This window comes from Anolis sagrei, chromosome 3 (assembly GCF_037176765.1).
Source record: "Anolis sagrei isolate rAnoSag1 chromosome 3, rAnoSag1.mat, whole genome shotgun sequence".
Taxonomy (NCBI): Eukaryota; Metazoa; Chordata; class Lepidosauria; order Squamata; family Dactyloidae; genus Anolis; species Anolis sagrei.
This window is the reverse complement of record NC_090023.1, coordinates 159,706,903-159,721,325: the sequence shown is the minus strand read 5'-3', so window position 1 is coordinate 159,721,325 and position 14,423 is coordinate 159,706,903. Positions and strand designations below refer to the sequence as shown.

The window sequence follows — 14,423 nt, the reverse complement described above, 5'->3', positions numbered from 1 at the left end:
GCCTCCAACAAGCACTCAAGCACAAAACTCTGTCTCAAAGCTGGGAGTGTTTTGGTAAAAAACAAACATGTTTATGGATTGATGGTGCTGGGGGGCAAAACCTGTTTAGGACTCCTGAAGAGCTGCATTCCTGATCTAAGAAAGCTTTGACAGGCTCTAAACACTTTCAAGCTTGGAACTGAGTTGAGTATTATCTACATCAGTGGTTCTCAACCTGGGGTTTCCAGATGTTTTTGGCCTACAACTCTCAGAAATCCCAGCCAATTTACCAGCTGTTAGGATTTCTGGGAATTATAGGCCAAAAACATCTGGGGACCCCAGGTTGAGAACCACTGACATGATATCCTCACTCTTCTGTGCACATCCACTCCCAACTAGGGTGTCCAGACATTCTGTTTTATATGGAGTGCCCCACTTTTAGCGACTTAAATTCTGGTCTCACATGGGGATCATATGGAATATCCCCAAAGTTGTGGTTCTTCGTTTGGTGACTGAGTTTGCTAGCCATGCTCCCAATGGACCAACAAGGCTTTGGTGTGAAGCAGAGTGGCCTCGAATAGTGTACTAAATGCTGTGGGGTCTCTCTGTTGGACCATGGCTGGAACCTTCACTTCCTACTCTCTGACTAAGGTTGCCAAATAGCACACTCATTGTAGCCTTGGTGTATTAAACACCTCACATAATGATCAGCAGCTGTCATGAGATTTCAGTTTTTGCAGGTCTCATATAGAGATGTACGAATATAGGGATGTACGAATCCGTTCTGTTTTGTTTCAAATTTTGGACACTCCCTTTCTTTTTTTGGGGAAAATACTGGAAGATTAGGAGAGAGGGCCATTCAGATTCAGAATCCTGAGTTCTGTTTCTGTTTCAGGAACTTGGGAGGGAAGGTGAGATTCAAAACACAAAAAGAACAAAAACAGAGCAGATTCTGTGCTGTTTCCCACACACCTAGAAATCTGAAATCTCACAGGAACACGGAGATTACATGAGAGGCTATCTTTACTCAAGATTTAAGTCAGCCTATCTTATGTATCCTTATCCGGTTTTGAACTAGCCATTGACTGTTCCATATTACTGATTTAAAGACCTGGCAAGCCTACTCTCAACCGTCTGGATATCTTGCCCTCCACCCACTCATATATTTAATATGTCTAAGTAAAAACAATATAGGGTTGTTGTAGGTTTTTGGGGGGCTGTATGGCCATGGTCTAGAGGCATTCTCTCCTGACATTTCGCCTGCATCTACGGCAAGCATCCTCAGAGGTCACCTCACTACCTCTGAGGATGCTTGCCATAGATGCAGGTGAAACGTCAGGAGAGAATGCCTCTAGACCATGGCCATACAGCCCCAAAAAAACCTACAACAATCCAGTGATTCCGGCCATGAAAGCCTTCGACAATACATTAAAAACAATATAGTTCTACTTTCTGCTCTCCGGCATCTGTCACTTTGTCTAATGGCCATGCTCCGGAGTCTTTTCCTAGAGTAAATTACCTAGGTGTGAGGGAGATGAGAAACTATGCTTAGGTAAAACTGAACTGACAAAATCAGATCCTGAATATTCTGAGACTGAATAATAAAGCATACAAACATTCTGAGACTCCACATGGTAAAGTGATTTGAACATTGGACTATGATTCTAGAGAGCAAGATTCAAATCCTCACTCAAACATGGAAAACCACTAGTGAGCATTGGACAAATCACATTCTTTCAACCTCAGAGAAAGGCAAAGCCGCTTGGAAAAATATTGCCAAATAAACCCTATGATAGGATCAGCTTAGGGCTGCCACAAGTTAGAAACGACTTGAAAGCACAAAACAATAAACAAACAAGCATTTTCGATATACTACTATTGTAAACAGTAGGTGTGTGTGTATATGTGTGTGGGGGGGGGGGCTGACAGGGAGGGGGATCACATGTTTTAGTGTTGCTCCTATAGCTCCCCAATTTTTTTTTTGTCGTGCCAGGAGTGACTTGAGAAACTGCAAGTCGCTTCTGGTGTGAGAGAATTGGTCGTCTGCAAGGACGTTGCCCAGGGGACGCCCGGATGTTTTGATGTTTTATCGTCCTTGTGGGAGGCTTCTCTCATGTCCCTGCATGAGGAGCTGGAGCTGACAGAGGGAGCTCATCCTCTCTCTCCCCAGATTCGAACCTATGATATGTCGGTTTTCAGTCTGCTGGCACAGGGGTTTAACCCACTGTGCCACCGCGGGTTCAGCTCCCCAAATGAATGGATATAAACAACTGGCAAGTCTGGAAGAAGAGTTATAACGTAGCTTCATCTACACTGTATAACTGTATGTTGTTCTTATTGTGTGCTTTCAAGCTGCTTCCAATGTATGATGACACTAAGGTGAATCAATCACAGGATTTTCTGGACTGAGAGGGTTTGATTTGCCCAATATTAGCCAATGGGATTCCATACCTAATTGAGGAATCAAACCCTGGTTTTCAGATATTTACTCCAATGCTCAACCCACTACACCACATTCGCTCTCTAATTTTGTGTTACAGAGCTCTATATAAGAAAATTCATTGTATGTGCCTACACCTTCAGTGGTATTACCCAGGTCACCGCCTCATTGAATTCTCCAAAAGCGAATTTACTACATTGGAATTAAGTGAAGCATGGCATATCATTTGGAAGGACTTCCCTTATTGTGGGAAATGGGAGAGAAGGTACCTTGTCTTGTTACCTCAACTTATTTCAATTTAATTTACAGTTGCTGAAAAGACCAAAGAACAGGTCAACCTCGTGGGTGAAAGTGTAGTGGCCAGTGCGAACACAGTGGCAAAACAGACTGTAGAAGGAGCAGAGACTGTAGTAGCTTCCACTGGGGTTGTAAAAATGGTAAGTGTGGTCCTTCGGTGATATCAAATGGTTAGACCAGTAAGGTCTAACCATTCAATAAACACATTGTGTTCTGGTACAGCCGCACCAGGAGCTCCAGCTTATCTTGATTTGTTGATTACTGCATGTATTCCTCAATTATGCCTTTGCAGTTAGATGGCTTTCCTTACTTTGCAGTTATTGGGTCAATTGCTAGTCAATTATCATTAGGTTCCCTGGTCCCGCCCCCCTTTTGGGCTTTGGAAGGGAAGTGAGCCATTTTGTTAGTTAGTCTCAGCCAGGTTAGCTTTTGTATAGGATGTGTGTAACTTCCCCTGTACAAGGCTTCAAGCTTTAAGAATTTCCAGGGTTACAGAAATTCCAACAGAAACAGAAAGGAAAGAAATCCAGAGGAGAACAGCTTTAAGAGTCTCCTAAGAACTCCAGGGAAGCATTCCCACAGCTTTGGGAATTTCCAGGAAAACAGCCTTAAAGAGTAAAGAACTCCAGCTGGAGAATATCCACTGTCTTGTTGGTATGTCCACTCGGCGTCCGAGAAGCAGTTCGGCCCCGTAGTGGAGCACACATCAGTGAGGGTTGGATTTCAGTCTGCCTGGGAGAAGTTAAAAAGGGGAATTTTCCTTTAAAGAAAATGTTATTGAAGATAGTGCCTGTCCCCTGTGGACAAGATTGAGAGAAACAATACTTTATCAAGAAAGCCTTGAAGTTCCTGTTTGATTTCATTAATAAAAGACTTTGTTGTACTTCTCTAGCCATCTGAAGATTCTTTTGTAGTGGAAACCTCTGCGAACTTCTCCTTAGGCCCCTGGCTTCCCGCTGGGCAAAGGTTACACATCCTATTTTTAAAAGTCAACTAACTACAGGCCCAGCGGTGATAGAACACATTGTCTCCCAAAATACATTAAAGTTGGTTGAAGAATGTGGTACTCCATTCTCACCACATACAATCTAGTATCAATATGAGATTGAGATATTTCCAGGGGGAAATTAGCAGGCAGGATGAGTAAATAAACCCCTTTCAACCTCTCCTGCTAAGATATTCCATGTCCATCGCGACTACTCGGTTACTTCTCATGTGCACTTACAGATCTCACCAGTCAACTCCTAATAACCTTGCAGAGGCTCGAATTCTCACTACGATAGGTACGGCAGAGAGTCACAACTAGGTTTGACTTTTTGATGTTTACAACTGTTCTGATGGTCTATAAATTCCAGGGCAGCATATCTGCATAGGAATGGCACAAACTAACTAAATATCAAATACACTTTGAGTGGGTTGCTGTAGGTTTTTCTGGGCTATATGGCCATGTTCTAGAGGCATTTTCTCCTGACATTTCACCTGCGTCTATGGCAAGCATCCTCAGAGGTAGTGAGGTCAACATAATTACAAACACATATGAATACATAATAATATAAAATTACAATAAACACAATCACAATGACATTGGGCGGGCTACATGTAATGACTGAAAGAAAACTAATTAAAAACTGATTAAAAACTCGAGTGAGATAGGAGAAGCAGGTTATTTGCGGAAGAGGGCTCATTAAAACGGGGATGGTGGAATCAAGCTTACCCACAAAATGGGGGGCGTATACTCCAATGACAGAACATTGAGGCTAAGCAATAGTGTATGGTTGTATACTCACCAAAAGCACAACAGAAGAGCCAGGTTTTAAGGTTCTTTTTAAAGGTTTCTAGAGTAGGGGCTTTCCTAATCTCTCCAGGTAATAAGCAACAGGATGAGAAGGAAGATCAACAGGGCAGCTGAGGTTGTGGTGGTGTGGGCTGTATTTTCCTCTTCCTCCTCCTGCTGCTACGCACCACGTGTTTAGGGACCTCTTCACATGGTCCTTTCAGGCCATGCTGTTGCGCCAGCAATTGCCAGTAAAAGGGAAGGTGTACAGGGTGGCTCATGGTGCCCCCATGCCAGGCATGTAGCCGGAGGGGGGGGGGTATAGGGGCTTCACCCCCCCCCCCGAAATTCTCATGGTAGTCCGCGAGAAGGCCTTACTGGTACATTATTTAAACTGTTATGTTTATTAATATCATGATCTGATCACCATTCTCAATATATCCCATATGTATTGGGGTAATGATCCAAAAGGTTTGCTAGGGTAGACCCTCTTTCACCCAGACTCAGCCCCCCCCCCGAATCAAACTCACCCCCCCCCCAAATCAAAATCCTGGCTACGGGCCTGCCCCATGCCCTCCCTCCTCCTCTTATCACATGGTGGGGGCAGGAGAGGATGCTTTGGCATCTTTTCCCTCCCTCATCAGATGGCAAAAAGGGCGGCAATGCGTGTTGCCCCACCACTCTTTCTGCCATCACGTGGTAAAAAGGGGAGGAAAGTGCTGGTAGCTCCATCGGAGCTACCTAAACTACACTATCCTCCATGTAATGGAGGAGAAAGCACCTATTGGTACTTTCCCTCCACTTTGGGAAGAATATGGGTGAGGCCTACCATGCATTGTGTGGTGGCGCATGGCAGGCCCCATCCTTGCCAGCTATAAAAGCAGCAAAACAGTGCAAACATGCACCGTGTGTAGAGGTCATCTGTTTGATTCAGGCAATGCTGACAATGTCACTATCTGGGAGGATCAGTTGAGGTGGTAGCCCTGGAGGAACAGCAGGGTAAGGAGAAAGTGGCCTTGCTCCTCCACCACCTCATTTGTGGAATTCGCCTCCAAATATTTGTGGTTTTTCCACTTTTGTGGAGGGCTGTGTCCTAACCACAAAAGCCCATAAGCCAACCGCAGCTACATATCCCTTTTTTTTAAAGTAGGCATTCCTGTTGAAACTCTTTGTGTGTGTGTGCATCAGAATAACATCTCCTCTCTTTTCTGAGTATGCTTCAGTGCTAAACAAACCAACTTCCATTTAAATGTATTGTCAAAGGCTTTCATGGCTGGAATCACTGGGTTGTTGTAGGTTTTCCGGGCTATATTGCCATGTTCTAGAGGCATTTTCTCCTGACATTTCGCCTGCATCTATGGCAAGCATCCTCAGAGGTAGTGAGATCTGTTGGAAGTAGGAAAATGGGTTTATAAATCTGTGGAATGACCAGGGTAGGACAAAGGACTTTTGTCTGCTGGAGCTAGGTGTGAATGTTTCAACTGACCACCTTGATTAGCATTTAATGGCTTGGAAGTGCCTGGGGGGAATCTTTCGTTGGGAGTGATTTGATATGCCTGATTGTTTACTCTCTGTTGTTTTGCTGTTGTAATTTTTGAGTTTTTAAAATACTGGTAGCCAGATTTTGTTCATTTTCATGGTTTCTTCCTTTCTGTTGAAATTGTCCACATGCTTGTGGATTTCAATGGCTTCTCTGTGTAGTCTGACATGGTGGTTGTGAGAGTGGTCCAGCATTCCTGTGTCTTGAATAATATGCTGTGTCCAGGTTGGTTCATCAGGTGCTCTGCTATGGCTGACTTCTCTGGTTGGAGTAGTTTGCAGTGCCTTTCATGTTCCTTGATTCGTGTTTGGGCAATGCTGCATTTGGTGGTCCCTATGTAGACTTGTCCGCAGCTACATGGAATACGGTAGACTCTTGTAGAAGTGAGAGGATCCCTCTTGTCCTTTGCTGAACGTAGCATTTGTTGGATTTTCTTGGTGGGTCTGTAGGTGGTTTGTATATTGTGTTTCCTCATCAGATTCCCTATGCGGTCAGTGGTTCCCTTGATGTATGGCAAGAACACTTTTCCTCTTTTCCATTTAAATGTTCTTGACTCAGAATAGGGATCAACTTTTCTATCTGGATGACACAGCAGAAAGCTTGGTGCAATGCAGGCACTGGCCACATGATCACCAGCTAATACCCGGTAAATTTGTAAATGAGCCACAAAGCTAGGATAAATTATCCAGGCCGCTAATGCTTTGCCTTTTTTGTTATCTCCCTTTAGTTCCATTCAGATGTATTCAGGCCCAAACCAAAGAGCAGAATACTTCAGAAACAAAACATAAAGACACCGCAGATTATACATGTGCCGTGAGAGGCAATAAAATAATCAATGAGGTAGATTTGCTGTGTCTTGGCACTCAGATAAAATTGGCTCAGGTTTTTCTTGCCACTAGGCATATGCAACTGAACATCTAATAAACTTGGAGTCATTATTTCATTAAGGATATAATGATTGCCTCATAGTAGACACAGAGTCAGCCAATGTGGCTCTAAAGAGCCATCTCACTTCTATTGCTTCCTCTTCATCTTGGAAAGAAGTGACGAGCGGAGTGCCGCAGGGTGCCGTCCTGGGCCCGGTCCTGTTCAACATCTTTATTAATGACTTAGATGAAGGGTTAGAAGGCAGGATCATCAAGTTTGCAGACGACACCAAATTGGGAGGGATAGCCAATACTCCAGAGGACAGGAGCAGGATTCAAAACGATCTTGACAGATTAGAGAGATGGGCCAAAACTAACAAAATGAAGTTCAACAGTGACAAATGCAAGATACTCCACTTTGGCAGGAAAAACGAAATGCAAAGATACAGAATGGGGGACAATGCCTGGCTCGAGAGCAGTACGTGTGAAAAAGATCTTGGAGTCCTCATGGACAACAAGTTAAACATGAGCCAACAATGTGATGGTGTGGCAAAAAAAAGCCAATGGGATTTTGGCCTGCATCAATAGGTGCATAGTGTCTGGATCTAGGAAAGTAATGCTACCTGTGCTCTATTCTGCTTTAGTTAGACCACACCTGGAATATTGTGTCCAATTCTGGGCACCACAATTCAAGACAGATATTGACAAGCTGGAATGTCTCCAGAGGAGGGCGACTAAAATGATCAAGGGTCTGGAGAACAAGCCCTATGAGGAGCGGCTAAAGAGCTGAGAATGTTTAGCCTGAAGAAGAGAAGGCTGAGAGGAGATATGATAGCCATGTATAAATATGTGAGAAGAAGTCACAGGGAGGAGGGAGCAAACTTTTTTTCTGCTTCCCTGGAGACTAGGACACGAAACAATGGCTTCAAACTACAAGAAAGGAGATTCCATCTGAACATGAGGAAGAACTTCCTGACTGTGAGAGCTGTTCAGCAGTGGAACTCTCTGTCCCAGAGTGTGGTGGAGGCTCCTTCTTTGGAAGATTTTAAACAGAGGCTGGATGGCCATCTGTCAGGGGTGATTTGAATGCAATATTCCTGCTTCTTGGCAGGGAGTTGGACTGGATGGCCCATGAGGTCTCTTCCAACTCTTTGATTCTATTGCCCACATAAGGAGTGTAAGTGTAAGAGACCAAGGTGCAAATCCTCACCTATCCTGTGAACCACTAATACACAAGCCATGATCAGAAGTCATTTCTTTTTCCAACACCTATAAACCATATTTAAGGTGAATCATATTACTTCTTACCAAGGAACTGTGCTCCACATAATTTAGTGGTATTTAATCCCGAGTAGATGTGTGCTGAAATAAGAAACCTGTGCTCTGCCTTATTTTATTTATTTATGTTTTTATTTGCTGTATTTGTATACCGCCTTTCTCAGCCCATAGGTGACTCAAGGCGGTTAACAGGGCAAAATTTAATGCTTATAATGTCATAAATATACTTAAAAACATAACATATAATAAAAACTAAACAAATCAATCTATATAAATAACAATGTAATGTTCGTTTGTGATACCATCAGAACTCAAAAACCACTGGGGGAATTGACACCAAATTTGGACACAAGACACCTAACAACCCAATGTATGTCCTCCACTCAAAAAAATTGATTTTGTCATTTGGGAATTGTCGTTGCTGGGATTCATAGTTTACCTACAATCAAAGAGCATTCTGAACTCCACCAATGATGGAATTGAAGCAAACATGGAATACAGGACTTCCACAACCAACAGAACACACTGGTGGACATTGACCTTGAGTTTGGGAGTTGTAGTTCACCTACATCCAGAGAGCACTGTGGACTCAAACAATGATGGATCTGGGCCAAACTTGACACAAAAATTCCATATGCCTAAATATGAACAGAGATGGAGTTTGGAGGAAATAGACCTTGACATTTGGGATTTGTAGTTACCGGGATTTATAGTTCACTACAATTAAACAGCATTCTGAAACCCACAAACAACAGAAATGGGGCAAACTTCCCACACAGAACCCCCATGACCAACAGAAAATACTTAAGGCCATCCAGTCCAACTCTTCACCAGGGCAAGAAAATGTAATCAGAGCACTCCTGACAAAGAGCCATCCAGTCATAGTTATAGATAGATAGATATGATTCTCACACACATGATTCTCACACACACACACAGATATAGTATCATGGATTTGAAAGAGATCCTTAAAGAAGGACTATGATACGTTGCATATTCCACAGTAGGCAAACCAGACACTCTCCACATCAACACTGACAAAGAAACAACAAGAAATACTGTTTACTCACAAGCATAAAGGCATTACATATATTAGAAACCAACACTTTCTCATTACTTTATTTTCCAGATCACCAGACTGGGCCACAGCAACGCGTGGCAGGGGACAGCTAGTAAAATATAAATTCATAGTGTCTCCTTGTTAAAAACATTGTCCGGACTCATTGTCTAGTCATCCCATTTTCCTTTGTCAGTTACTCTGCATCTGCAAATGCTTGTTCAAAAAGCCACATCTTGACTTTTTTCCAGAATGTTAAAAGGGAGGTGGCCGATCTAATATCTATAGGGAGGGCGTTCCACAGCCAAGGGGCCACCACCGAGAAGGCCCTGTCTCTTATCTACGCCAAACGTACTTGTTACTAAGGTGGTAATGAGAGCAGGGCCTCCCCAGATGATCTTAAGGTCCTAGATGGTTCATAATGGGAGACATGTAAGTTGGGCCAGAACCGTTTAGATTTAGCCTTCCCAACTTACTTAGGCGAGTCACACTCTCCCACCTTTGGAAGAAGGTAAAGACAAACCTCCACTGAAAAAAATATTGCCAAGACCTCACCTCTGAGGATGCTTCCCATAGATGCAGGCGAAACGTCAGGAGAAATGCCTCTAGAACATGGCCATATAGCCCGAAAAAACCCACAAGAACTATTGCCAAGAATACCTATGACAATAAGTCACAGTCAAGTTGAAGGCCACAAGGGTTGCATTGTCAGTCTGATTCTTTTCCGAGTCATGTTTAGCCCAGTTGACAGTTGTGTTGTGGTGTGTGTGTGTGTTTCAGAATAAGCTCAGATTATTTCCAACTACTTGAAAAGACTTGATTTGAATGGGAATCTGCAGCCCTCTAGAGGTTGCTGGATTGCATCTCCCAACAGTTCTTGCCAGCATTGTTAATGGTGAAGAATGATGGGAATTGCAGCCCAGCAACATCAGGAAGCAGCTAAATTCTCGCCCCTACTTAAACAAGTATTGCCTTTCAGTGAAAATCATGAGACCATTCAGAGACGTACTTTGGCTTTCTTGGCAGCCTGGTACATTGTGGAAAAATCATCCTCATCGTACAAACCCAATGTATTATGAAGTAGACTTGTACAGAGTGCTTCTTATGAACTCAAAGCACCTTTAGATCAGAAGTGGGGAAATCTCATCCATGGGTGTAATGTGACTCCTGGACCCCACATCTTTATACTCTCCAAAGCCTCCACACCCCATTTTTTTAACAAAACTGGAACATTTTGAGTGGCATTTTTTCATCTCAGAGTTGAGGAGTATAGCATATACAGCAATTGGAGTGTGCTCTTCAGCAATATATTAGTGTGGTGTGTTGAAGCATATCTCAAAGAACAGATGCAAAGGTTACGGTTTAATAGAAATGTAAGGTTTGCTGCCCCGCCATGTCCAGAGTTTGTGTTTCTTGACAGACCAAATTCATCAGGTTGAGGGGGCGGCAGCAGGAGGAAATCAAATGGAGTGAAAATTTAATCCAGGCTGACACTTCTTCATCCTGCAATTGTGTTAGCTGCTGCCGTTCCGGTTCAGGGAGAAGTTCTCAAGACGTTCATTTCCTGCCTATTCAGAAATAGGTTGGTGAGTCAGAGATATGAAATCATGCTCAGGAATAAATTCTGAGGCACATAAGACAGAAACATAAGGTGTATATATATCCCACCACTCATAATCAGATCCTAGTTTATAGGTTTCCTGAAGGCCAGGCTAGAAACACACATAGCAATTGCTTGACTCCTTGGGGGGGGGGGGGGGGCAGGGTCAAGTTCCACATTGTCTCCTGCATATGTCATCAGTTGGGGACCACTCCCCGTAGCACCAACTGCTGCACTGGGCCAGAGTGAAGAGATAGGGGGCCGGGGACAGTTCCACCTTGCCTCCTGCATATGTCATCAGTTGGGGACCCCTCCCCGCAGCACCAACTGCTGCTCTGGGCCAGAGTGAAAAGAGAGGGGGCTGGGGACAGTTCCACCTTGTCTCCTGCATATGTAATCAGTTGGGGACCCCTCCCCGCAGCACCAACTGCTGCTCTGGGCCAGAGTGAAGAGAGAGGGGGCCGGGGCCAGTTCCACCTTGTATCCCGCATATGTCATCAGTTGGGGACCCCTCCCCGCAGCACCAACTGCTGCTCTGGGCCAGAGTGAAGAGAGAGGGGGCCAGGGCCAGTTCCACCTTGTCTCTTGCATATGTCATCAGTTGGGGACCCCTCCCCGCAGCACCAACTGCTGCTCTGGGCCAGAGTGAAAAGAGAGGGGGCCGGGGAAAGTTCCACCTTGTCTCCTGCATATGTCATCAGTTGGGGACCCCTCCCTGTAGCACCAACTGCTGCTCTGGGCCAGAGTGAAAAGAGAGGGGGCCGGGGAAAGTTCCACCTTGTCTCCTGCATATGTCATCAGTTGGGGACCCCTCCCTGCAGCACCAACTGCTGCTCTGGGCCAGAGTGAAGAGAGAGGGGGCCGGGGAAAGTTCCACCATGTCTCCTGCATATGTCATCAGTTGGGGACCCCTCCCTGCAGCACCAACTGCTGCTCTGGGCCAGAGTGAAAAGAGAGGGGGCCGGGGAAAGTTCCACCATGTCTCCTGCATATGTCATCAGTTGGGGACCCCTCCCTGCAGCACCAACTGCTGCTCTGGGCCAGAGTGAAAAGAGAGGGGGCTGGGGACAGTTCCACCTTGTCTCCTGCATATGTAATCAGTTGGGGACCCCTCCCCGCAGCACCAACTGCTGCTCTGGGCCAGAGTGAAGAGAGAGGGGGGCGGGGCCAGTTCCACCTTGTATCCCGCATATGTCATCAGTTGGGGACCCCTCCCCGCAGCACCAACTGCTGCTCTGGGCCAGAGTGAAGAGAGAGGGGGCCAGGGCCAGTTCCACCTTGTCTCTTGCATATGTCATCAGTTGGGGACCCCTCCCCGCAGCACCAACTGCTGCTCTGGGCCAGAGTGAAAAGAGAGGGGGCCGGGGAAAGTTCCACCTTGTCTCCTGCATATGTCATCAGTTGGGGACCCCTCCCTGCAGCACCAACTGCTGCTCTGGGCCAGAGTGAAAAGAGAGGGGGCTGGGGAAAGTTCCACCTTGTCTCCTGCATATGTCATCAGTTGGGGACCCCTCCCCGCAGCACCAACTGCTGCTCTGGGCCAGAGTGAAAAGAGAGGGGGCCGGGGAAAGTTCCACCTTGTCTCCTGCATATGTCATCAGTTGGGGACCCCTCCCCGCAGCACCAACTGCTGCTCTGGGCCAGAGTGAAGAGAGAGGGGGCTGGGGACAGTTCCACCTTGTCTCCTGCATATGTAATCAGTTGGGGACCCCTCTCCGCAGCACCAACTGCTGCTCTGGGCCAGAGTGAAGAGAGAGGGGGCCGGGGCCAGTTCCACCTTGTATCCCGCATATGTCATCAGTTGGGGACCCCTCCCCGCAGCACCAACTGCTGCTCTGGGCCAGAGTGAAGAGAGAGGGGGCCAGGGCCAGTTCCACCTTGTCTCTTGCATATGTCATCAGTTGGGGACCCCTCCCCGCAGCACCAACTGCTGCTCTGGGCCAGAGTGAAAAGAGAGGGGGCCGGGGAAAGTTCCACCTTGTCTCCTGCATATGTCATCAGTTGGGGACCCCTCCCTGCAGCACCAACTGCTGCTCTGGGCCAGAGTGAAAAGAGAGGGGGCCGGGGAAAGTTCCACCTTGTCTCCTGCATATGTCATCAGTTGGGGACCCCTCCCTGCAGCACCAACTGCTGCTCTGGGCCAGAGTGAAAAGAGAGGGGGCTGGGGAAAGTTCCACCTTGTCTCCTGCATATGTCATCAGTTGGGGACCCCTCCCTGCAGCACCAACTGCTGCTCTGGGCCAGAGTGAAAAGAGAGGGGGCCGGGGAAAGTTCCACCTTGTCTCCTGCATATGTCATCAGTTGGGGACCCCTCCCTGCAGCACCAACTGCTGCTCTGGGCCAGAGTGAAAAGAGAGGGGGCCGGGGAAAGTTCCACCTTGTCTTCTGCATATGTCATCAGTTGGGGACCCCTCCCTGCAGCACCAACTGCTGCTCTGGGCCAGAGTGAAAAGAGAGGGGGCTGGGGAAAGTTCCACCTTGTCTCCTGCATATGTCATCAGTTGGGGACCCCTCCCTGCAGCACCAACTGCTGCTCTGGGCCAGAGTGAAAAGAGAGGGGGCCGGGGAAAGTTCCACCTTGTCTCCTGCATATGTCATCAGTTGGGGACCCCTCCCTGCAGCACCAACTGCTGCTCTGGGCCAGAGTGAAAAGAGAGGGGGCTGGGGACAGTTCCACCTTGTCTCCTGCATATGTCATCAGTTGGGGACCCCTCCCTGCAGCACCAACTGCTGCTCTGGGCCAGAGTGAAAAGAGAGGGGGCCGGGGAAAGTTCCACCATGTCTCCTGCATATGTCATCAGTTGGGGACCACTCCCCGTAGCACCAACTGCTGCACTGGGCCAGAGTGAAGAGATAGGGGGCCGGGGACAGTTCCACCTTGCCTCCTGCATATGTCATCAGTTGGGGACCCCTCCCCGCAGCACCAACTGCTGCTCTGGGCCAGAGTGAAAAGAGAGGGGGCTGGGGACAGTTCCACCTTGTCTCCTGCATATGTAATCAGTTGGGGACCCCTCCCCGCAGCACCAACTGCTGCTCTGGGCCAGAGTGAAGAGAGAGGGGGCCGGGGCCAGTTCCACCTTGTATCCCGCATATGTCATCAGTTGGGGACCCCTCCCCGCAGCACCAACTGCTGCTCTGGGCCAGAGTGAAGAGAGAGGGGGCCAGGGCCAGTTCCACCTTGTCTCTTGCATATGTCATCAGTTGGGGACCCCTCCCCGCAGCACCAACTGCTGCTCTGGGCCAGAGTGAAAAGAGAGGGGGCCGGGGAAAGTTCCACCTTGTCTCCTGCATATGTCATCAGTTGGGGACCCCTCCCTGCAGCACCAACTGCTGCTCTGGGCCAGAGTGAAAAGAGAGGGGGCCGGGGAAAGTTCCACCTTGTCTCCTGCATATTTCATCAGTTGGGGACCCCTCCCTGCAGCACCAACTGCTGCTCTGGGCCAGAGTGAAAAGAGAGGGGGCTGGGGAAAGTTCCACCTTGTCTCCTGCATATGTCATCAGTTGGGGACCCCTCCCTGCAGCACCAACTGCTGCTCTGGGCCAGAGTGAAAAGAGAGGGGGCCGGGGAAAGTTCCACCATGTCTCCTGCATA

At 47.2% G+C, this 14,423-nt stretch overlaps 1 protein-coding gene across 2 annotated transcripts in view; it reads left to right on the top strand.

The window, feature by feature from the left end:
* SNCG (synuclein gamma) overlaps positions 1-14,423 on the top strand; it is a 62,092-nt gene that overhangs the window by 31,876 nt on the left and 15,793 nt on the right. For both annotated transcript variants that reach the window (XM_060768984.2, XM_060768985.2), the window contains exon 3: positions 2,729-2,856. In XM_060768984.2, the coding sequence (XP_060624967.1) occupies positions 2,729-2,856 (128 nt within the window). The remainder of the gene's footprint in view (positions 1-2,728; positions 2,857-14,423) is intronic.